Source organism: Hyla sarda, chromosome 11, assembly GCF_029499605.1.
Source record: "Hyla sarda isolate aHylSar1 chromosome 11, aHylSar1.hap1, whole genome shotgun sequence".
Classification (NCBI taxonomy): domain Eukaryota; kingdom Metazoa; phylum Chordata; class Amphibia; order Anura; family Hylidae; genus Hyla; species Hyla sarda.
In genome coordinates, this window is record NC_079199.1 from 22,797,845 (window position 1) to 22,823,043 (window position 25,199).

The following is a 25,199-nucleotide window of genomic DNA, read 5'->3' on the forward strand; positions in this document are numbered from 1 at the left end:
GCACTTTTAGGAGCCATATTGGGGCACTCAGAAATACATGGGGCACTACTGTCATCGGGGCTGGTGCAAGGATTTTTGCCACCCTAGGCAAAAGCTAATTTTGCCGTCCCCTTGATTCTGTCCATTGGCCCGCCCTTTGACACGCCCCACCTTACTACTGAGGTGACACACTGTAACAAACCTCCTCCTAATGCTGCTGGCTGAGTGAGTGGTCTTACTCTCTTGCGGCAGACAGAGTGGCACCCCCCATTAACAGGGCGCGCTAGGAGGCTGCCTATTTTGCCTATAGGAAGAGCCGGCCCTGAATATCATTATAAAACAGTGGTTCCACTGTGTGTGTGTATATATATATATATATATATATATATATATATACACACACACACACACACATATTGACTTAGGGTACACAACTGCTGGCAACTCCTTGTTCCAACTTACAGCCTACTACACATGTCTCTGCTCTGCACATGGTGCGTAAAAGAAGAACATGTGATGCGGGTCCAACTATCACATCTAAAACCTACCTGTGCTATGTTAGTCGTGGCCTCGAGTCCAGAAATAATTCACATTGACGCCAGCAACATTACATACAGCGGTCAACAAATACACCAAGGATAGAGCGTCCTGCAACAACAGGGGCTCCGAAGCCCAACACACTGCTGTCCAGCCTGGGAATGTATCATTGGCTGACATGTAACATCTGGCTGCTGAGTTATCACAAATGTAAAATACTGAACTATATAAACAAGGGCTAAAAGTCGCAAATTTTTCACGAGACATCCAAATATTTCATGAGACATCCATCCTTTATATGAGAGAATTAACATTTGAATAGTTGCCGGAATGTATGTAATTTAGCTCTTTGCTGTAAGATGGTGTTTTCCAAACACCTTTTCTCCAGATGTTGCAAAACTACAACTCCCAGCATGCCTGGACAGCCGTGAGCCAGAGTTTTCTGCAGTAACAGCATGTCAGGGGAAGCAAGGAGCAGGGAGCACTGGCACCATTAAAATGCCAGCTGCGGGAGATTAGGGCAGGTGAGTATGCTTGCTTTGAACAACAGAAAACACCATAAGGGTAGGGTCACAGTGCCATATTTTGTTGCATATTTTGTGCCTATTTTCAGCAGCTGATTTTGCTACCCATTGACTTACATAGCAGAAAATATGCAGCAAAATATGGCACGTGTGACTCTACCTTTAAAGTCTCAACAAGTCTACCTTTTTGGGGGGAAAAAAAGTCAACCAACCATCCCATGGCCTGCTACTCTAATTCCTGGTAATCAGGTAGAGGCTATCACAGGGGAAGGAGGGAATAAAGTACTATAGCCAAATTGTTGGCTGTCCATGCAATGCATGCATAAATCCGGTCTGCCAGTGTCGGCTTATAGAGAAGGGTCCAGATTCGAGAGGGAAGGACTATCTGTAACAAATCTATATGCTAATACACCAGTGTTTCCCCATCAGGGTGCCTCCAGCTGTTGCAAAACTACAACTACTATAAAATGGTATCAGAACCATGCTTGTTACATATGGTATCAGACCCATGCTAATTACATACAGTATTAGAACCAGGTTCATTACCTATGGTATCAGAACCACACTCATTACATACACTATCAGGGCAACACTCATTGCATACAGTATCAGAACCACGCTCATTACATATGGTATCACAACCACACTCATTACTTACACTATCAGAGCAACACTCATTGCATACAGTATCAGAACCATGCTCAATACATAAGGTAAAAGGCCCATGGTTGTAACATACAGTATTAGAACCATGTTCATTACCTGAGGCATCAAATCCACACTCATTACATATGGTTATGTATCAGAACCACGCGCATTACATACAGTATCAGAACCACGCTCATTACATACGGTATCAGAACCACACTCATTACATTCAATATCATGCTTATTACAGACAGTATCAGAACCACACTCATTACATTCAGTATCATGTTTATTACAGACAGTATCAGAACCACACTCATTACATACGGTATCAGAACCACACTCATTACATTCAGTATCATGCTTATTACAGACAGTATCAGAACCACACTCATTACATACGGTATCAGAACCAGTATCAGAAGCTGTTTGGGCATGCAGGGAGTTGTGGTTTCACAACAGCTGGAGGCTGATTGGGATACACTGTAATGGAGCATATGGGCATGGGTTGTTGTAGTGACACAGTATCTTCAATTACATGTTTTTGTTATAAAGTAACATATTTGGCATAAATTGCATATTATATATCAGTGAATATACTGCAAACCTGAGGGGTAGTTATGTTTCAAAATCAAAATAGGTAGAGAAAAAATACACTTAACATTTGACCCATAAAATAATAATAATAATATATACACTGACATGACAGAGACATCAGTTCTAGTCACTTAGGGATCCTTGATACTTGTCACAAGAGGGACTATTCTTCTCTATTAACATTTTGATGTCAGGCGACAGGAGACGTAACCCGTCTTGGTGCATTCAATTTGGATTTTACTACACGTGTCCTTGCCTTTCTCCTAACACCTGTCTACAGAGGGACGTTCCTCGGTGAGCCGCTATAATAACCAGAAAGAACAAGGCTTGGCTGCGGTGTGACTGGCAGACCCTTTCGCACTCTCTCGCTGTCTCTCCCCCTCCACTTCTCTCGTTCTAGTCACCAAACTGGCAGCTTCAACATGAAAAGGAATAAAACTGCTTTAATCTGCACCTCTCGCCCACGGCACCCTGACAGTCAGCTCCGTCCTCCGCGGCAGCTTTAAAAACAAACGCCAGATGACGCCTGAACGCTGAGGGACGCAGCGGGGAGGGCGGTGTAAAGGGAGAGAGGGGGTGTTCAAACACGGACGGGAAAAAAAAACAGAAGTCTCAGGGATTTGGGAAACTAAAGTTTGACTATGTCCTTTACTGTACTAGGAAGGTCAGTAAATGGATTTGAGTTCTTTTTTTTTTAATATGCATTAAATTGGGAGCTAAAAGAACGCCAAATCCCATAATGGAGAGGGAACACTGCCCCTGGAATAAGCTGCACAATACTCTGTGTCAGAACGGTGATTTATTTCCATGAATACAATATTCTACATTGTGAATATGCATGTTACAGCGCCGAGCGTCCCAGGAATCACAGCCGAATCGGTAACTACTTGTAGCTCCGGCCTAATGGCGACAGAAGGGAGAACATATCAAGAACTAGAAGTCTGATGTATTCTGGAATTACACGTTATTAAAGGGGTACTCTGGCGGAAAACATTTTTTTTTTTTTTTTATGAACTGGTGGCAGAAAGTTAAACAGATTTGTAAATTACCTATATTAAAAAAATCTTAATCCTTCCAGTACTTATTAGTAGCTGTATGCTACAGAGGAAATTCTTTTCTTTTTGAATTTCTTTTCTGTCTGTCCACAGTGCTCTCTGCTGACACCTCTGTCAATGTCAGGAACTGTCCGGAGCAGAATAGGTGTGCTATGAGGATTTTCTCCTGCTCTGGACAGTTCCTGACATGGACAGAGGTGTCAGCAGAGAGCACTGTGGACAGACAGAAAAGAAATCCAAAAAGAAAAGAATTTCCTCTGTAGTATACTGCTGCTAATAAGTACTGAAAGGATTAAAAAAAAATTAATAGAAGTAATTTACATATCTGTTTAACTTTCTGGAGCCAGTTGATTTAACAAAAAATGTTTTCCCAGTGGAGTACCCCTTTAACCATTTCTACTCCCTGTTTTAACTCCTATAGAGGGATTGGATTTCTTCCCCCCCAACAAAACAGCGCCACACCTGTTCTCAGGTTGTGTGCGGTATTGAAACTCAGTTCCATTGAAGTGAAGGAAGCCGAATTGTAATACCACACTCAACCTGAGGAAAGGGGTGGTGCTGTTTTTAGAAGATATCAGCTCTGTTTTTCTACTCCTGGATAACCCCTTTAGGCCATGTTCACACCAAATACATAAAGGACACAGCAGAACTTCCAGCTATTACTTAAAGGGGTACTCCGGTGGAAAACATTATTTTTTCTTTTTTAAATCAACCGGTGCCAGAAAGTTAAACAGATTTGTAAATTACTTCTATTAAAAAATCTTAATCCTTCCAGTACTTATCAGCTGCTGTATTCTCCAGAGGAAGTTGTTTTCTTTTTTAATTTCTTTTCAGTCTGACCACAGTGCTCTCTGCTGACACCTCTGTCCGTGTCAGGAACTGTCCAGAGTAGGAGTAAATCCCCATAGCAAACCTCTCCTGCTCCGGACAGTTCCTGACATGGACAGAGGTGTCAGCAGAGAGCACTGTGGTCAGACTGAAAAGAAATTCAAAAAGAAAACAACTTCCTCTGGAGAATACAGCTGCTGATAAGTACTGAAAGGATTAAGATTTTTTTTTAATAGAAGTAATTTACAAATCTGTATAACTTTCTGGCATCAGTTGATTTAACAAAAAATGTTTTTCCCAGTTGCTGTATATTACAGAGGAAGTTGTTTTCTTTTTGAATTTCTTTTCTGCCTGACCACAGTGCTCTCTGCTGACACCTCTGCCCGCGTCAGGAACTGGAGTACCCCTTTAAAAGAACTCACAGGCACAACATAACTGTATTATTATAAGGCTGTGCCATTATTTTACATACCTTCCATGCGTTCCACATACAGCCCATGGATTGCAACAGGTGCCCTGCAGGGCTGTATGTGGAACGCATGGAAGGTATGTAAAATTATGGCACAGCGTTAAAATAATACAGTCCTATGTTGTTCCTGTGAGTTCTTTTAAGTGATAGTTGGAAGTTCTTCTGTGTCCTTCATATGTATTCTAGATATTAGCAGCTGTAGACACTCCCGAAGCAGACAGGGTGACCTTTCTGAGAGTCAAACGACACCCGCCTGCTCCTGGCAGCTTCTGCTTTCCGTAATTTAGGGCTCAATTAGGACTTTAACATTGAATGAAACAGCCATAAAAATGGCTCTAACGTCCATATTCCATTTATCAGATGGCAGCGAGAATGTGTCCCTGAGGTAGCGGCTGAAACAGAGGGATACTCAATATTATTAGACAGGAATAAACACAGGCCTCTCGTAAGGGAGCGTCCACCTTTGCCTTTCTCTGTTCTCTACATCTTCCTTTCTGTATATTCAGCTCTACCCCTATGGTGGCCACAGACCGGTTATTTTGCTGTATAATATACTGTCAACGTGACGTTACGCACTATAAGAAGAGAACGTTATATACGAAGTTACAGCACGACCGAATAAATATAACAAAAAGATCTCCCACTAGCGACAATCCACCATTTCCTGACAGCCGGGTAGGCCCCTTTTCACACTGCCGTTGCTCCCTGTCGAGAACAGCCGTTAAAGGGGTGCTCCGCTGCTCAGCGTTTGGAACAAACTGTTTCGAACGTTGGAGCCGGGAGCTTGTGCCGTCATAGCCCCGCCCACTCATGACGTCACACCCCGCCGCTCAATGCAAGTCTATGGGAGAGGGCGTAACGGCTGTCACGTCCCCTCCCATAGACTTGCATTGAGGGGAAGGGGCATGATGTCATGGCGGGGCGGGGCTAAGAAGTAGCAAGCTTCCGGCGCCGGCTCCAGCATTCGGAACAGTTTGTAATTTTTCTCCCGCTATTTCCCCGGGCTCCCCCGATGGCCGAATTTCTCAGGGGTCGGCCTAGGCCTAGTAAAATCTTAAAGCGTTACTCCGCCCCTAGACATCTTATCCCCTATCCAAAGGAGATGTCTCCCTGCTGCACCCGGCGTTCGTTTAGAGTGCCCGATACAGCGCCAAAGGCTCTTGATGTCACGGCCACGCCCCCTCAATGCAAGTCTATAGGAGGGGGCGTGACGGACGTCACGCCCCCTCCTATAGACTTGCATTGAGGGGTCGTGGCCGTGACGTCACAAACCTCCGCCCCGCATTGCCAGTCATCCGGCCAGGCACCGGATGTCTGGGGTGCCGCAGCCGAGATCGCGGGGGCCCCAGCAATCAGACATCTTATCCCCTATCCTTTGGATAGGGGATAAGATGTCTAGGGACGGAGTACCCCTTTAATGCTTCAACATACCAAGACATTATGGACAATTTCCATTTCTAACGCAATCAATTTAGGTTCGGCCATTTTCTGTCCCAGTACGACTGAGCCCCAGTGCACATAAAGGCATGGGGGGGGGGGGGGGGGGGGGAGTCTGGTGGGAAATAACTTGACTGTCTACACTGAGCCCTGACCTCAACTCTATCCAACACCTTTGAGATGACCTAGAATAGAGATTGTAATCCAGACCCTCTCATCCTGGATCAGTATCTGACTGCACCAATGCTCTTTTGGATGAATGGGGTAAAATTTCTACTTTCAAAACTTTGAAGAAAATCTTTCCGGAAGAGCGTAAACTGTTATAACTGGACATATGCCATCATTAGAAGGTCATCTTTGCATCTGATTAAGATTTTACAATACTTTATAGTCTAAGGCTGGGTTCACACCACGTTTTTGCCATACTCTTTTTTAATCCGGTTTTCTAAAGAAAACTGTATGGCAAAAAAAAAACGGATGGAACAGTATGGGAAAAAGTAAACCGTATGCGTTTTTAAACAGTATACTGTTTTTACAAGTGCATACAGTTCCGTCCGTTTTTATGCTAGGGACGTTAGGGGCCCACTCTAAATAGGTGGCCTTGACGTGGCGAGTGGGCTTGTACTTTTTGATCAAAAATGTATACTAACAACCTGTTAGTTTTTGATATTATACTGAGAAGCAATTAGATCATTATACAAGATTGTAGATGTGCGACCATGTCTGTTTCTTCTACCTGAATTCAGATTTGTAAATTACTTATATTTAAAAATCTTAACCCTTCCAATACTTATAAGCTGCTGTATTCTACAGAAGAAGTTCTTTTCTTTTTGAATTTCCTTTCTGTCTGACCACAGTGCTCTCTGCTGACACCTCTGTCCATGTCAGGAACTGTCCAGAGCAGGATAGGTTTTCTATGGGGATTTTCTCCTACTCTGGACAGTTCCTGACATGGACAGAGGTGTCAGCAGAGAGCACTGTGGTCAGGCAGAAAGGAAATTAAAAAAGAAAAGAACTTCCTCTGGAACATACAGAAGCTGATAAGTACTGGAAGGATTAAGATTTTTAAATAGAAGTAATTTACAAATCTGTTTAACTTTCTGCCACCAGTTGATTTAAAAAAACAAAACAAAAAAAAACAATGTTTTCCAGTGGAGTACCCCTTTAACAATGCAATGTCAAAAAGATGCAGCAGGACCCACAGCCCTACCAGTACAGAGCACCTTACCGGGTGTCATTTTAGTGGTTGGGAGCCTGCTGGGAGGTATTTTCTTGTGTTTGGAGAATCTACAGAAAGTATAAGGGGTCTGATCCTTTCTTTGTGCACTCAAGCAGTAGACAGACATGGCAGCCCTGGATCGCACCGCTCTCCCTGATGGTTGGGGACACTGCCCAACTAGTATTTGGATCAGTGGAAGTAATACTGCTCCGAGAGAACCAGCTGTCCAAATCCACGCTGGCCCAAATCACAGAATAGGTGGGGAAAACGTGATAGTTAGTCTTAGCTCGGCTTCTAGCTGAAAGAAAGCAAATCCAATATATAGTATTCCCTGGAATAATGCCTAAGCTATGTACAACCCCGGAGAGGGGGCGTTCAGCAGTGAAATGCGCTAAAAGCTTAAGTCCTGGTGATTGTGCTTTGGATGTTTTACACCTGAATGGAAGGCGGCCTGGTGGGCAAAGGAAGAGGCGTCTAGTATGTAAACATGTCAGATCCGGCATCTAGAGAGGTGCCAGATAGAAAGGTTGGTGGAATAGGGAATAAACAGAGATTATGACGGAGAATAAGAGATCCAAACAAACAGAACATTCTCATTTATTTATAATTTATTCAAACTTCTACTACAAAAAAAAAAAACACCAAATGAAAAAAAAGAATTAAGTATCCTAAAACCTCCTCCAAATAATGAAGGCTACTCATATATATATATATATATATATATATATATATATATACACAGTGGTTCCCCCACGTAATCATTTCAGCATGTGATGGCCTCTCAGAAGCCATTGTATGTTGAATGCAGCATCAACATACGATGCTTCTGTGTGTCGGGTCCATCGCAAAAACAGCTATCCGGCAGCGCTGACAGCTTCCGCTGCCGCCAGATAGCCGTTTAATGTGCCCCGCTCAATGATTCTTACATGTCCCTGCCGCTCCGGCCCCTCAGTTCACCGCTCCTCTGCTGCCGCTGCCTTGCACCGTCGCCGTCATCACGTCACCGCTCACGCCACCCCGTCATCCAATTGGAGCGGCATGAGCTGCGACGTGATGATGGCAAAGGAGAGCGATGGCGCAGGGTACAGTGACCCCTCGACCTACGATCATTTCACCATATGATGGTCTCTCAGAGTCCATCGCATGTTGAAGGCAGCATCAACATAGGATGCTTTTGTATGTCGGGGCCATCGCATAAACGGCTATCTGTCAGCGAAAACTGCTTCAGCTGCCACCGGATAGCCATTTACGGTGTCCCGTGTGGTCCGATGACGATCACTTACCTGTTCTCGGGGCTCCGGCGCGTCCTCTTCGGGATCCTCTGCATCGTCGGCGCTCTCCATCGTCGTCATCACGTCGCTGCGCGCGCCGTCCCGCCATCCAAAAGGAGCGACGTGCGTAGCGACGTGATGGCGGCGACGGAGAGAAAGAATGCTGGGGAAGCAGAGGCCTTGCCGGAGCGTCGGGGACACCTCGGGGACGCGGCGACAGCAATGGACGGCGACATCCCGGGCAGCGGTGACGGTCCGGAGCGGCAGGGACAGGTGAGTACAACTTCCTATACCAGTGGTCTTCAACCTGCGGACCTCCAGATGTTGCAAAACTACAACACCCAGCATGCCCGGACAGCCAACGGCTGTCCGGGCATGCTGGGTGTTGTAGTTTTGCAACATCTGGAGGTCCGCAGGTTGTAGACCACTGTCCTATACTTTACATTGCACGGATCCCTCAACATACGATGGTTTCAACAAACGATGGTCCATTTGGAACGGATTACCATCGTATGTTGAGGGACCACTGTAGCAGCAACGTAGTGATACGGCAGCAGAGGAACGGCGAACTGACAGGCCGGAGCAGCGGGGACATGTGAGTATCATTGTACATATCATTGGTACGAATGACTTTCTGGCACCAGTTCATTTAAAAAAAATTTTTTTTTTTCCAGTGGAGTACCCCTTTAAAAAAGCACTCCGGGTTTTCTTTCCTATATAATGCACAATAACCATCACTAATCCTACATTGCCATGTGCCATGGGTCAGCTGACTACCTGTGAACTACGGGATGACATCATCACCGATCAGATCCCTCCTGACAGCTAACAGACAGTGGAAATAGAAATCAATATGCCTGCCACATCAGCTAAAACAGGTAAGCACAAGGAACCTCTTTATTAGTGATCTCCAAATTGTGGACCTCCAGCTGTTGCAAAACTACAACTCTCAGCATGCCAGACTGCCTTTTTAAGAGGTTATATCTAGAGATCACAAAGAGCTCCCCTCCTGGGACCCCGGCAATTAGCTGTGGGGAAAGCTATTGGTAAGTGTTCAATTTGCCTATGGCGCCACCACAGGGGAAATTAAGCATTACACAGCGCCCATTCAAAGCAATGTTCACACTAAGGAATTGACAAATTGATGAGAAACAATTTCGATCAGGAAATTCAGCAAATCTACTTGGACCGGAATTGGTGCAAAATTTAAAGAGGAATTTTAAGCGGAATTTTAAAGAGAAAATATAGAGGAGGATCAGAACTACAACCACCAATGACTGGCTCTCAATTCTCCTTTAGAATATTCTTTAAGAAAATTCCAAATCAATTCCAGACCAAACCATCAGGAAAAATAAAGTCCAATTGACTTTCATGGGCTTTTACCTGTGGATTCCGCCAGAAGAATGAACATGTTCAATCCTGTGGCAGAATACATGTCAGCGACGGAATTTATTCTGCGGAAATTCAGTGTGAACAGAGCGGCGGAAAGACCAATAAAGGGGTACTCCACTGGAAAACATTTTTTTTAATCAACTGGTGCCAGAAAGTTAAACAGATTTGTAAATAATTTCTATTTAAAAATCTTAATCCTTCCAGTACTTATCAGCTGCTGTATGCTCCAGAGGAAGTTGTTTTCTTTTTGAATTTGACCACAGTGCTCTCTGCTGACACCTCTGTCCATGTCAGGAACTGTCCAGAGCAGCATAGATTTTCTATGGGGATTTGCTCCTACTCTGGACAGTTCCTGACATGGACAGAGGTGTCAGCAGAGAGCACTGTGGTCAGACAGAAAAGAAATTCAAAAAGAAAAGAACTTCCTGTGGAGTATACAGCAGCTGATGAGTACTGGAAGGATTAAGATTTTTAAATAGAAGTAATTTACAAATCTTTTTGGAACCAGTTAATAAGGAGTACACCTTCAAAGTCAATGGAACTTTAATTCAGGGTGGAATCAGATCTGAATACTGGCGCGAAACTACACATTCTTCGTCAATTTCTTAGTGTGAACATACCCTAATAAAGGACATAGCAGCAAAAAGACTTCAGAAGAACCAGGAATTAAAGGGGTTATCCAGGAAAAAACATTTTTTTAATATATATATATATATATATATATATATATATATATCAACTGGCTCCAGAAAGTTAAACAGATTTGTAAATTACTTCTATAAAAAAAAAAAAAATCTTAATCCTTCCAGTACTTATCAGATGCTGAAGTTGAGTTGTTCTTTTCTGTCTAAGTGCTCTCTGATGACACCTGTATCGGGAACTGTCCAGAGTAGAAGCAAACCCCCATAGCAAACCTCTTCTACTCTGTGCAGTTCCCGAGACAGACAGAGATGTCAGCAGAGAGCACTGCTGCCAGACAGAAAAGAACAACTCAACTTCAGCAGCTGATAATTATTGGAAGGATTAAGATTTTTTTTATAGAAGTAATTTACAAATCTGTTTAACTTTCCGGAGCCAGTTGATATACAAAAAAAAAAAAAAAAGTTTTTTCCTGGAATACCCCTTTAAACCAGCGCTGGACAGTATCAAAGCTTCTGCCGGGGTAAAGTGAGGTGTACCTTTATTAACCAACATGCAACGCGTTTCGCTGCGCATGCGCAGCGAAACGCGTTGCATGTTGGTTAATAAAGGTACACGTCACTTTACCACGGCGGAAGCTTTGATCCTGTCCAGCGCCGTTTTAATCCCTGGTTCTTCTTAAGTCTTTTTGCTGCTAATTCCTCTGGGTCAGGAAGGCCGTGGACAGAAGCTTTTATTCACGTACACGCATTCCATTGTTGTGTATGTGGTTACACAACTGAATCGGGTAAGCGGTTCTCTTCTATTGCCCTTATCCGGTTCATTGGTTTTCCTTCACCATGGAGCGCCTTTGTCTTCTTTTTCAGACTAATACAGGACAGGTCCTCCCGAGACAAAGTCACAGGCCCTGATTTACTAAGAGTGTTGTGTAGGTTTCTTTGTGGGTTTTAATTCCCTACAATTTATTTTCCACGGTATTTACTAAGGTTTCCCTTAGGGGTGTGAATCGCCAAGAATTTGGTGATACGATTCGAATCGCGATACCAGTGTGGCGATTCGATATATCCCGATATATCGCGATACCGTCTAGGTGACGATACATCACGATATATCCCGATACATCGCCCACCTGGGAGCATTCATAGATCCCAATAGACGCCGCTGTCAGCTTTGACAGCGGCGATCTAGTAGTCCAACGCGCACTTTTCTCATTTTATCCCGTCCGGGCTGCAAAACGCACTTTCTCTTACCTGCCAACGAGCCCCCGGAGCTCTGGTACAGGTGTTCGGTCCCCGGGCTGTATTCTTCTTACTTCCTGTTAGCCTGGCACGTCACACGGAGCTTCAGCCTATCACCAGCAGAGGCGGGACATCGCTGCGGCCAGTGATAGGCTGAAGCTCCGTGTGACGTGTTGGGCTAACAGGAAGTAAGAAGAATACAGCCCGGGGACCGAACACCTGTACCGAAGTGTACCGGAGCTCCGGGGGCTCGTTGGCAGGTAAGAGATTGTGCGTTTTCTTTTATTTTGCAGCACGGACGGGATAAAACGAGAAAAGTGCGCGCCGGACTACTCCTTTAATAGCCAGCCGGGGCAATCGCCGCATGCTGGCTATTAGCGGCGGCCCCCGGTTACTGAGAACAGCCGGGGGCTGAAGAGTATGGAGCGGGCACGAGTCCGGAGCCCGCTCCATACACAATGCAGAGCACCGCATGCTGGATACTAGCGGCGGTGATGCATCAGCGGCCCCCGGCTACTGAAATCAGCCGGGGGTCGCAGAGTACGGAGCGGGCACGAGTCGGAGCCCGCTCCGTACACCCAGAGCGCCGCCGCGTCAGATCCGGCCTGCCCGGCTCCACAAATGTGGAACTTGTATCTCCTGATGCCCGGGTCATGCTGTTCCGGGCATCAGGAGATACAAATTCCACATCCCTAAAAGAATCGATTCAAAAATATTTTGAATCGATTCAGTACCGCCAAATGAAAAAATCGCGATAATCGCGCGAATCAATTTTTTCTTACATCCCTAGTTTCCCTACACTTTGCTTTTTTACACATGCTCTGATCTGTCTGGTTTTTCTCAGCGGAAATTCACCACATTTTATGTGAAAACCTCAGTAAATATGTTGTTTTTTTTGTGAAAATGTCAGGAACACGCCCCTTTTCGGAGACCACGCCCCCTTTTACAGTCTGACACGCCCCTTTTCCGGGTTTTCTTAGCAAAATGGAGAGTTAGTCAGGGTTTTTTCAATTCTGGCGCAAAATCTGGCGCAGACAGAATTTCTGGCGCAATGCGACAGAATCTGGCGCACAACCCGACAAAACATGTCGGGTTTGCAATAGTAAATGAGGGCCACAGTCTTGGATACCAAATTGGGATTGGAACCCAATACAAAAAGAAATCTAATTCTAAATGATTTCCCTAGGTTCAGCGCCAAAAACTGTACTGTGTGAACAAAGGCTGGCCGATAATGGATGATACAACATCCATCCCCGATACTATGCATCAAGCAAATGAAGATTTTTATTTGCTTGATGCATAGTATCGGGGATGCATAGTATCGGGGATGCATAGTATCGGGGATGCATAGTATCGGGGATGCATAGTATCTGGGATGCATAGTATCTGGGATGCCTAGTATCGGGGATGCATAGTATCGGGGATGCATAGTATCTGGGATGCATAGTATCTGGGATGCATAGTATCTGGGATGCATAGTATCGGGGATGCATAGTATCGGGGGATGCATAGTATCGGGGATGCATAGTATCGGGGATGCATAGTATCGGGGATGCATAGTATCGGGGATGCATAGTATCTGGGATGCATAGTATCGGGGATGCATAGTATCGGGGATGCATAGTATCGGGGATGCATAGTATCTGGGATGCATAGTATCGGGGATGCATAGTATCGGGGATGCATAGTATCGGGGATGCATAGTATCGGGGATGCATAGTATCGGGGATGCATAGTATCTGGGATGCATAGTATCGGGGATGCATAGTATCGGGGATGCATAGTATCGGGGATGCATAGTATCGGGGATGCATAGTATCGGGGATGCATAGTATCGGGGGATGCATAGTATCGGGGATGCATAGTATCGGGGATGCATAGTATCGGGGATGCATAGTATCGGGGATGCATAGTATCGGGGGATGCATAGTATCGGGGATGCATAGTATCGGGGATGCATAGTATCGGGGATGCATAGTATCGGGGATGCATAGTATCGGGGATGCATAGTATCGGGGGATGCATAGTATCGGGGGATGCATAGTATCGGTCTGCAGCCTGGACTGGCAGCCGCGGTGCAGCTTATCTTTGTGAATATCGGATTGGGGATCAGTACACAGTCAGATGTGAAGGACTGTGACTCCTCCTTAGATATCGTATACTGGTATATCATTATCTGGAGGATTGGCAGCCATCAAGATACTGCAAGCAATTTGTCCAGCTACATGTCCAGCCATATGTGATCCGTTGTTTGCTAAGTGTTATGTGCCTATATATCCTGTATCCATACCTTCTTGTGGCTTTTGTACTGTTTATTTATTTGTTGTCTCTGTACTGTCTGTAGAATCTGCAATATCATTCTGCTATTTCATAGGGTAATTCACGCCGAAATATTACAGGCGGAAAATAATAATTTTATTTTCGAGCGGAAATGGGGGAGAAAGAAGTGAAGGGTTTTTCAGACATTTCCGTGCGAATTCCGCGCAAATTCCGCACGAAAACGATGTCAGGCGGAATTTTATTTTTTTAACCATTGACTTCTATTGATTTCTGCTAGCGGATTCTACTTGAAGAATGAACATGCTCATTCTTCAAGCGGAACGGAATTTAGCGTCAGAATTCCGCTAGCAGAATTTCGCAGGGTGAACAGGACAGCGGAAAAAACATAAAAGTCAATGGGCAGAGGAGATGTGAATTAATTTGGAGCGGAGAATTCAAGAGGAATTGCTCGAGTAAATTCCTCTTGAATTACTCCGTGTGAACGCACCCTATTTGTGATCCCCTGATGAACCGCTGTATAATATATATATAAGATACACGGGGGAAATGCGTCGGGACATACAGGTGTTCATCATAGGAGAACCTATTACCTTATCTATATTTATTTTTGATTATACTTTATAATTGTGTGGGATTTATTATTTGATTATACTTTATAAATAATGGGATTTTTAAAGATATGAATAAAATTGATGTTTTAGCTCTATGTGGATAGAGATTTCACTTATTATATGTTATGGGGATAGGTAGGTCTGATAACTTTGTATCATACTCACAGTCCAGGTGGCTGTGTCTAATGCCTTCCACATCTTCAGCATGAATGAAGTGATAGCATCTTTTACCCATCAGATCCACAGCATTGAGGTCCATGTAATCACTGATTCTGCAATAGTAAAAAAATAAAAATAAAGGTTAAATGGATATAAAATCGAATGCTCATAATACCACATAAACACCATTCAAAGCTACTACTGCAGTGGATAATAGGATATATATATATATATATATATATATATACACAAATCAAAGCTGCTTCCTTCTAAAAACAGCGCCACACCTGTCCTCAGGTGGTTGTGTGATATTACAACTCGAATTTTTTAACCCCTTTGTAAAATTAGCGGATACTTGGTTATGTTGGGAAAACAATTTATAAGACCACATACATTAGCCTTTTTTGCTCTTCCCGAGTTACACTTTACTTTTTCTTAGGCTAGACAAGATATGTTTTAATTTTCAGGGTGCAGAAAGCTCCAGCGTTTTAATTTAATAGGTATCGCCCTAGAAAATGTATTAAGTGTAGTGACGAGTAAATGCCGCTAGCATCCGATCGGATGATGCAAATGCTACACTACACATTCTGTAACATAGGAATCAATACATTTTTTTTGTCTACCTGTCTGGAATAAGACTTAAGTTATTCTGCCGAGCGCACACTGTAGCATTACTGATGCAAGAGATGTAAACGCTAGAAAATGTGGACGGCTGGGGATGAGCGCTGATCTATTTAAGTATGCCAATCATAAAAAAACAATAATAGCGATAATATTAATGTATGTTTTAAAGTTAGGCCCGGATATACAAATAATAGATGCATGGCATAGGTCCTATTAAAATGGATAGTGGCTGTACTCGGCTAATGTTCAGAAGTCCCATAGACTTCTATGGAATAGTGGCTGAGTCTCCATTCTTGTGATTAGTGGAGGTCCCAGCAGTTAGACCATGATCAATTAGCTAGATATCCCATATCCTATACCCTATATTCTTGGGATAATCTTTTAAGGCTTTTTTAACACCATTGAAGATGTGCACATTTCTCCAACCCATGGTCCTATCATTACTTAGTGTCAAGAAGATTTCAAGATCTGTAGATCTCCCCCTCTCTAAAGTCGCCTACCTCTGCCCTATGGGTTTTGGGCGCAAAACTACAACTCCCAGCTTGCCTGCACACTGGTTGGGAAACACTGCTGTATAGTAAAGTTCACTGTTGATGATTGATGTACATGATACATCTGTACGGATTTATGTTATTTACAGTAGAGACCCTACTAAACAAGTTACCCATAAGTCTCACATCTGAACTGAAGGATCTGTATGACCAGATCGTGGTCCTGATATCGTATGTAACAAGTGTGGTTCTGATACCTGACGTACAGAATGTGGTTCTGATCCCTGATGTACAGAGTGTGGTTCTGATAACTTATGTAATGAGTGTGGTTCTGATAACTTATGTAATGAGTATAGTTCTGATACCGTATGTAATGAGTGTAGTCCTGATACCTGATGTACAGAGTGTGGTTCTGATACTGAATGTAATGAATGTGGTTGTGAAACCGTACGTAATAAGTGTGGTCCTGATACCAGATGTACAGAGTGTGGTTCTGATAATGTATGTAATGAGTGTTGTCCTGATACCTGATGTACAGAGTGTGGTTCTGATACTGTATGTAAAGAGTGTGGTTCTGATACCTTATGTAATGAGTGTGGTTCTGATACTGTATGTAATGAGTGTGGTTCTGATACTGTATGTAACGAGTGAGGTTCTGATACTGTAAGTAATGAGTTTGGTTCTGATACTGTATAAAATGAGTTTGGTTCTGATACCTCATGTGCCGAGTGTGATTTTGATACTGCATGTAAAAAGTGTGGTCCTTCTACTGTATGTCAGTGTTCCCCAACCAGTGTGCCTCCTGCTGTTGCAAAACCACAAGTCCGAGCATGCCCGGACAGCTAAAGGATGTCCGGGCATACTGGGAGTTGCAGTTTTGCAACAACTGGAGACATGCTGTTTGGAAAACACTGCTCTATTTTGATTGGGGGATACAGGTTTTATCCCATCTTCCATTTACCCATGTTATTTCCATCCCATGACTGATAATGATGGACATATGATTTTTTTCATCCATTCTTACACTGTAACATTAATGGGAACAAAAAAAATTAAGGAAAATTTAAGGGCACTAAGTGCTACACCAAACTTCCGCCTCCTAAGGGCCCATTTATTCACACTATGGCAAGTGGAAACATTTTACTCTGAAATTCCCATATAGCAGCCGTCTATTGATTTCAGTGAGATTCTGCTGCACCATGCACACTGCAGAATTTCTGTGACGGAATTTCAAATTCTGGACTCTGCTGAAAGAATGAACATGTTCATTCTTTCAGCGGAATCCGATCAGAAACACATTCCCGTCAATAGAGACGGCACATGTCTGGACGGTCCTAGTGCATGCTGCACATAGAATGCCAAGCGGATATTCTGTAGTAAAAATGGGCCCCAACCCCCACTCTGTAATTCCATAAAATGCTTCATCACTGCTCTCCCCTTACCCCCTGCCGTGCTTGTGATAGGTTTCTCACTATCAACTCATACAAACGGGAAGCTGGGGAGAACAGTGTGAAGCAGCATCTCATACATGAATAAACTTAGTAGTCCAGCAAAACTTGGAGTTAAAAAGTCATCCACTTTATTTAATCTCCATTAAAAGACCCATAAACACACAATTACAATGCCAGATGTAATCTTGTGTTTATAGATCTTTTAATGAAGTTGAAATAAAGAGGGTGACTTTTAACTCCAAGATTTGTTAGGCTACAAAGTTTGTTTGTGTGCTCTATGCTTCCTTGCCAGGGGCACAATCATCCATGCTTAAAGGGTGAGCTGAAAACAGCTTTGTCTATTTCATAGACATACACTGGACTCTCAGCACACAGAATTTGGAGTTAATTACTGTAAAGACTCGCCTACTATATCACTGCACTCCTGGTACCTTAGATAAGTCAGAAATGATATCTTCCTGTGTATGGTGGGACATACAAGGAGGGGTGTGTTTGGTGGGGAGCTGAGGTGTCTGTATATAATCTTCTCATAAGCAGTTCTTCACATGAGGAAGACTAACATCTAGTCTATACACATATAGGGGGAGAAACATCAAGACCTGTGTCTAGGAAAAGTTGACCAGTTGCTTATAGCAACCAATAAGATTTCTTCTTTTACTTTTCAGAGGCCTTTTCCAAAAATGAAAGAAGCGATCTGATTGCTTACTACAGGCAAATGGATGACTTTTCCTCTGCACAGGTCTTGATGAATCTCCCCCATAGTGCTAACTCACCAGCGCTATTCCAGCAGTGTAGTTTCTATCCTCCCAGCTCAGCTGCATTCATACATTTTAACCCTTAACCCTTTCATTGTGACAGCTGAGTCATGTGATCGTGTCTGACAACCAGTACAGAACTTGCTTTGTACTGTTTGCCAAATGGGATCACATGGCAAAGTTGTCATAATGAAAGGGCTAAAAATGTATGAATACAGCTGAGCTGGGATGATAGCAACTACACTGCTGGAATAGCGCTGGTGAGTTAGCAATATATGTGCAAAAAAAAAAAAAGTGGAGTACTACTTTAAGTCCTGTACTATGCTAAGACAGTTCTTAGTGTATGTGACTCATTCTATGCCAAGAACTTTGCAAAGCAATTGTAAGGATGCCCCTTCTTCTTCCACCCTCTTCACAAGGGTTAAATCTGCTCCTTTTGTCCTTTCCAAAGACTTTGCAAAAGTGAATGTAACTGGAAGTAATTAACGAGCAATTATTTCTGTCGGATCGCAAAGGCGGAAAACAACGAGGCCACTAATTACCCAAAGCGCGGGCGACACAACACTTTCTGCGCCGCTGTATCGGAATTATAATAATCAGCGGATATTACTCGATGAATGATATAAATGACAAAGCGTGTAATAACCTGTAATAGCGCTAATAATGGTAATAATAAGCCTGGTGATAATAGCAATGATCATCATTATATTGCTTGAATAATGAGCTGGCTAATGAAGCAACATGGAACAAAGGAAGTCACAGTACAGTGCTGTATACAATAACAGACATAGGAATATGTATATACACCCACAACTGCCCGTAACAGTCCTGTAGTTTGCTTCAATGCAGCGCCATTTGTGAAGTGCTGACAAGGCGGGGCAGGTTTACATTGTACTATCTAGAACACATGTTTAATGCAGCAGCAGGTTCTTATAGTTTACTTAAAGGGGTATTCCAGGAATATATATATATATATATATATATATATATATATATATATATATATATATATCAACTGGCTCCAGAAAGTTAAACAGATTTGTAAATTACTTCTATTAAAAAATCTTAATCCTTTCAGTACTTATGAGCTTCTGAAGTTAAGGTTGTTCTTTTCTGTCTAAGTGCTCTCTGATGACACGTGTCTCGGGAACCGCCCAGTTTAGAAGAGATTTGCTATGGGGATTTGCTTCTAAACTGGGCGGTTCCTGAGACACGTGTCATCAGAGAGCACTTAGACAGAAAAGAACAACCTTAACTTCAGAAGCTCATAAGTACTGAAAGGATTAAAGGGTACCTTTCATCAAAAAAACTTTTGATATATTATAGATTAATGTATGCAGAATAACTTTCCAATAGCATGTTATTAAAAAATGCTTCTTTCTATTTAATTTTCCACTTTGAAAAATGACCACTAGGGGTCTCCCTACCAGTCCTCTTTTTATAGATTTCAGACTCATGCTGGAGTCCTAAATCTCAGACTGCAGCCGGGACACAGACAAGCACAGCACTGCTCCCTGGCAGTGAGCAGTGCTGAGTTTGTCTGTGTTCCGGCTGCAGTTTGAGATTTAGGACTCCTGCATGAGTCTGAAATCTATAAAAGAGGACTGGTAGGGAGACCCCTAGTGGTCATTTTTCAAAGTGGAAAATTAAATAGAAAGAAGCATATTTTTTAATAACATGCTATTGGAAAGTTATTCTGCATACATTAATCTATAATATAGCAAAAGTTTTTTTTTGATGAAAGGTACCCTTTAAGATTTTTTTATAGAAGTAATTTACAAATCTGTTTAACTTTCTGGAGCCAGTTGATATATAAAAAAAAGTTTAATCCTGGAATAACCCCTTTAACTAAGCAAGAAGAATCCTCACCACATAGATAAATGGTAGAAATCCATGAGATGACTGTGCACACTGGTGAAGAACCCTACTGGTTAACAATGAGTAGTGATTAATAATTAATAATTCCATGTATTGGATCTATTTTAGGGGTCTGGTCAGGGATCTACATTAAAGCGAACCTGCCAGCAAGATTTTGGTGTATAAACTAAGGCCATATCTTTATAGGGCTTTTTGGCATGGAGGTTTTACAAGTTTAATTGATATGCCAACAATCCTTAAAGGGGCTCAGTGTTTGGAACAAACTGTTCCCAACGCTGGAGCCGATTTCCGGGAGCTCGTGACGTCATAGCCACGCCCCCTCGTGATGTCACACCCCTCCCCCTCAATGTAAGTCTATGGGAGGGGGCGTGACGTCACGAGATCCCCGTGCTGGCTCCAACGTTGGGAACAGTTTGTTCCAAACACTGAGCACCGGAGTGCCCCTTTAAGGATTGTTGGCATATCAATTAAACTTGATCTTATTATTATTTAATTGGCAGATTTGTCTAGATCAGTGTTTCCCAACCAGTGTGCCTCCAGCTGTTGCAAAACTACAACTCCCAGCATTGTGAGCGGAGCTCCGAAAGTCAGGGCAGCGCACAACCCCTTTAAGGCTGGGTTCACACAACGTTTTTGCAATACAGTTCCCGTTTTAGGTTTTTGATAAAAAACTGATTCCTCAAAACCTGACTAAACTGTATCAAAACGTGTGTATTAATTTTAATCCATTTTAATCCGGATACGGTTAAAAACCGTATGTGGTTTGAAAAATGATGTCCGGTTGCATCAGTTTTTTAAAGAAAAAAAAACGTATAAGTTTTTAACTTTTCTCTCCATTATGAATAAAGTTTCACCTGTTTGATTGAAATTCCAAGAAAAAAACTGTGCAAAGTAAAAAAAAAGTATGGTGCAAACCGGATGGAACCGTACGCACATACAGTTCTGTACGGTTCCCATTGACTCCCATGTTAAAAAAAAAGTATACGTTTCAATATGGTTTTTCACCCGGACCGAAAAACGTACAGGATGCAAAACAGACACAACTGTACAGGATGCAAAACGGACACAACCGTGTCCGGTTTTCAATGGAGATTCAATGCATACGGTTTTCAATACGGTTTTCAATAGCTGTTCAGGTTTTTCATTCACGATAGCATGTGAACGAAGGTGACCGTGCCTGACTGTCAATAGCAGGATACGTAAAAGTCACTGTGACACAATAATTCCTTCTGCTAAGTGCCTTAAAATGGTCCAGGCAGAGACAAAGGTGTGTAATGAAGAGACAGGGGTGTGTAATGAAACGAGAGGGGTGTGTAATGAAGAGACAGGGGTGTGTAATGAAACGAGAGGGGTGTGTAATGAAGAGACAGGTGTGTGTAATGAAACGAGAGGGGTGTGTAATGAAGAGACAGGGGTGTGTAATGAAACGAGAGGGGTGTGTAATGAAGAGACAGGTGTGTGTAATGAAACAAGAGGGGTGTGTAATGAAGAGACAGGGGTGTGTAATGAAACGAGAGGGGTGTGTAATGAAGAGACAGGGGTGTGTAATGAAACGAGAGGGGTGTGTAATGAAACGAGAGGGGTGTGTAATGAAACGAGAGGGGTGTGTAATGAAGCGAGAGGGGTGTGTAATGAAGAGACAGGGGTGTGTAATGAAACGAGGGGTGTGTAATGAAGAGACGGGTGTGTAATGAAACGAGGGGTGTGTGTAATGAAGAGACAGGGGTGTGTAATGAAACGAGAGGGGTGTGTAATGAAGAGACAGGGGTGTGTAATAAAACGAGAGGGGTGTGTAATGAAACGAGAGGGGTGTGTAATGAATAGACATGGGTTTGAAATGAAACGAGAGGGGTGTGTAATGAAGAGACAGGGGTGTGTAATGAAGCGAGAGGGGTGTGTAATGAAGAGACAGGGGTGTGTAATGAAACGATGGGGTGTGTAATGGAGACAGGGGTGTGTAATGAAGCGAGAGGGGTGTGTAATGAAGAGACAGGGGGAGTCTAGTAGAAAGACAGGGGTGTGTAATGAAGAGATAAGGAAGTTCTAGGAGCTTCTTATACTTGTTGGATCAAATGATCATCTCTACTGGGGTATGTCTGGGCCTTTCGGAGCCTGTTCACTGTCTGTGCTCCGAACATGTCCTAATAGTTTGGTCAAACTGGCTTAGATGGCAGACAATTCATCGAAACAACCAGTGTATTGATGTACATCAAATAAAGAAGGTGCAGGAGTGCAGAAGATGGCATACCTATTTTCACAGTATATAATATTGAGGTCCATGTTGACTCGTGTTACAAACATGTGGCAGTCAATGCGGACTTCATTGATGGTTGGGGGGGGGAGCGCATGAGCCACGACTACTAAACCCATCACCTGTCCAGTAGCAGAGCGTCCATGAGACAGAGACACACGGAGACGCAATCGTCCAGTTACGTGGATCACCTACAACACACAGGAAGATAAGTCAGTAAAAATGAAGACCGACTGATTCGGAATTATGGAAAGACGGAAACACAAAAAAGGGCATGTTATAAAACAACAGATAAATACAATGGTAAAATAAAATAACATTTTGAAATCAAAACTGAGATGTCACTTTTCAGAGCAGTTTTGGAAGCTCACATTAAAATCAATAGGAGCTTGAAAACAACATAAAAAAAAGCATCAAAATCGGCAGCAAAAAAAACCTGGAGCAAATTTCACGCTGATTTTGAGGTGTTTTTATTTATTTTTTTAGATGGGTTTTCTGCCCAGGGGAACATACCCTAAGAGTTAAAATAAAAACACCATAAGAAAAACTATTAGAAGTAAAATAAAAGCCAGAGCTGTAAGAAAACAAAAATCTGACAATAAGGATGTAAAAAATAAATAAATAAATAAATAAATAAAAAGAAGGGCCGGTCAGTGGGAGGCAGGGTGCCGCAGACCAAATAACCCAAAGAGTAGAAGAATACAGTAAGTAGATTCCTCTCTGACACATGTGGGGAGTTTTGCTTCTGGATTGCTCGTGGCAAGAAACACATCAGAGACTCCTGTGGTACTTTTATATATTTCAGCAGCTAAATCTAATATGACACTGAAGGCGGGTGGGGGGTTGGGGGTTTGCAGAGGTATACACAACGTCAGAAGCAAGCTCCCCTTCCTATGACCTTAACTGTTATTCGGGAAAGTGTGGTTAACTGCTCAACAGCCAGGAAGAGCTCTATCTCTCTCTGTATTTGATGGACCACTGGGAATCGACCGGATACTGGTCGGACTCCGTAGGATAATCTGGGGAGCAGGTTGCTGCTATTGTCGGTAGTAGAAATTTAATAAACAGCGTTGTCTATTATACTTATAACTACTCTTCAACTCTTCACAATCCTTTATGCCATTGGTCTCAAACTGTGGCCCTCTAGATGTTGCAAAACCTCAACACCCAGCATGCCCGGACAGCCGTTGGCTGTCCGGGCATGCTGGGTGTTGAGGTTTTGCAACATCTAGAGGGCCACAGTTTGAGACCACTGCTTTATGTTAACTTATCCATTATTGCACATGGAACCCAAACTGTAGAACCAACGATAAACATCTCATCACCCATCGACAATAAACTTATACAGGAGACTCAACACAAACTTATACAGGAGACTACAATATCTAAGGCCAGTTTCACAAGAGAGCATCCATATCAAGGACTGACCCAGAATGACCATGTTTTTGACGACCTGAACTAACAGGTGTCCCTTCAGGTCTTCAGACCCACCGTCTTGACGTAGACTTTTCCGGATCCAATTGACACAAGCATTGGAAACACATTGTAGAGCATGCACAATATTAACCTGAGACTTGTAAACTGGCAACTAACCATGCAACACACCAGCGCTTTACACATCTAGACAGGGGCTATAACCTTCCGTCTCAATCACTTTCGAGCAAAGCCCATAGGATGCCCAGCTTGTGTTCCCGCGGCATCGATGCCAGGTTTCATCCGCGCAGACACAAGGATGATTGTGCTTCTCTATTTTTTTTTTTTTCCTACCATCTCCCGCCTCAGGAGAGAGGAACCATCCTGATTCTTTATACACTGAGGCTCTTCAAAGACACCTTTAGATTGTAGGCAGCCTGGGGGGGAATTCTCTCCCAGACACAATTTGGAAGCAACATGAAGGCCTTGAAGTTGAAAAGCAAAGAAGAGGGAGGACAGAGGGAGCAGGGCAGAGGAAGGGGGTGTGGGACAAAGGCTGGGAAGGGATTTATTTTTTTTTCACTGTCCCCTTCACTCTCCCTATGAGAAAAAAAAAATCCTATTCAGAGAATTACATGTGACAGAATAGAGGCTCTCCTTTATCTTGTGATAGGTATGACCTTCCTTATAGTTTGGGAGACAGTGAGACTGACAGAACAAAACAATACACATATATGCACTGAAAATGGGGCAGAGACAGATCAGATCACAGCGATAATAACTGCTACAAAACCACAACAGGGTGTCGTAATAACATAGTCCAATAAATAATGTAACCTAGAAAGAACACATTATACCCTCTCCCTAGCAGAATTTGGCAGCTCGAGGTGCAGCGTGAAAAAAGACGCTATCTAGAGAAGGCTTGTTTCTCTGTACCCTACCTGCGGCACTTACCTTGTACCCCGAGGATTTGATATGCACACCTCTCTTAGTGAGCGTTGACTTCATCCGAATGAAGAAAGACCTTTCTAGAGAGTTGTCCTGAGGGAGGATCCCGGGGCTTGAGGACTCCACTATGAAAGAAAATGCAAAGGTGTGAATAATTGTGGACCATGGTCTATCCATATAAATAAAGATGTGGTCTACTTTGATTCACATCGGCACATTAAAACGAATATGTAAATTTAGAATCCTATAAAGTTCCTTTAACACCAACCTAAAGAAAATGTACATTGGTGGTGAAAATTATCCAAGGATATCTGGTTATAATGACGGAGACCCTACTTCTAATATTTGGAAGATCAACTGCACGATTATTATGCTTTTTGCTTCATAAAACGACTATCGGTTCCTCCGAGTGAAGTGTCTGCATTCCAGCATTGAAGAGGTTAATGGAGAAAAAGCATCAATGCCAGGAGTTGGGGTTAAGTATCCATCCCTACGCCAGATAATT

The 25,199-nt window shown here is 43.0% G+C and overlaps 1 protein-coding gene across 10 annotated transcripts in view; it reads right to left on the bottom strand.

The window, feature by feature from the left end:
• Positions 1–25,199, bottom strand: part of NPAS3 (neuronal PAS domain protein 3) — a 464,246-nt gene that overhangs the window by 21,542 nt on the left and 417,505 nt on the right. For all 10 annotated transcript variants that reach the window (XM_056547020.1, XM_056547019.1, XM_056547023.1 and 7 more), the window contains 3 exons: positions 24,701–24,819; positions 22,331–22,524; positions 14,890–14,996 (listed from right to left, as the gene is read on the bottom strand). In XM_056547020.1, coding sequence (XP_056402995.1) covers positions 14,890–14,996; positions 22,331–22,524; positions 24,701–24,819 — 420 coding nt within the window. The remainder of the gene's footprint in view (positions 1–14,889; positions 14,997–22,330; positions 22,525–24,700; positions 24,820–25,199) is intronic.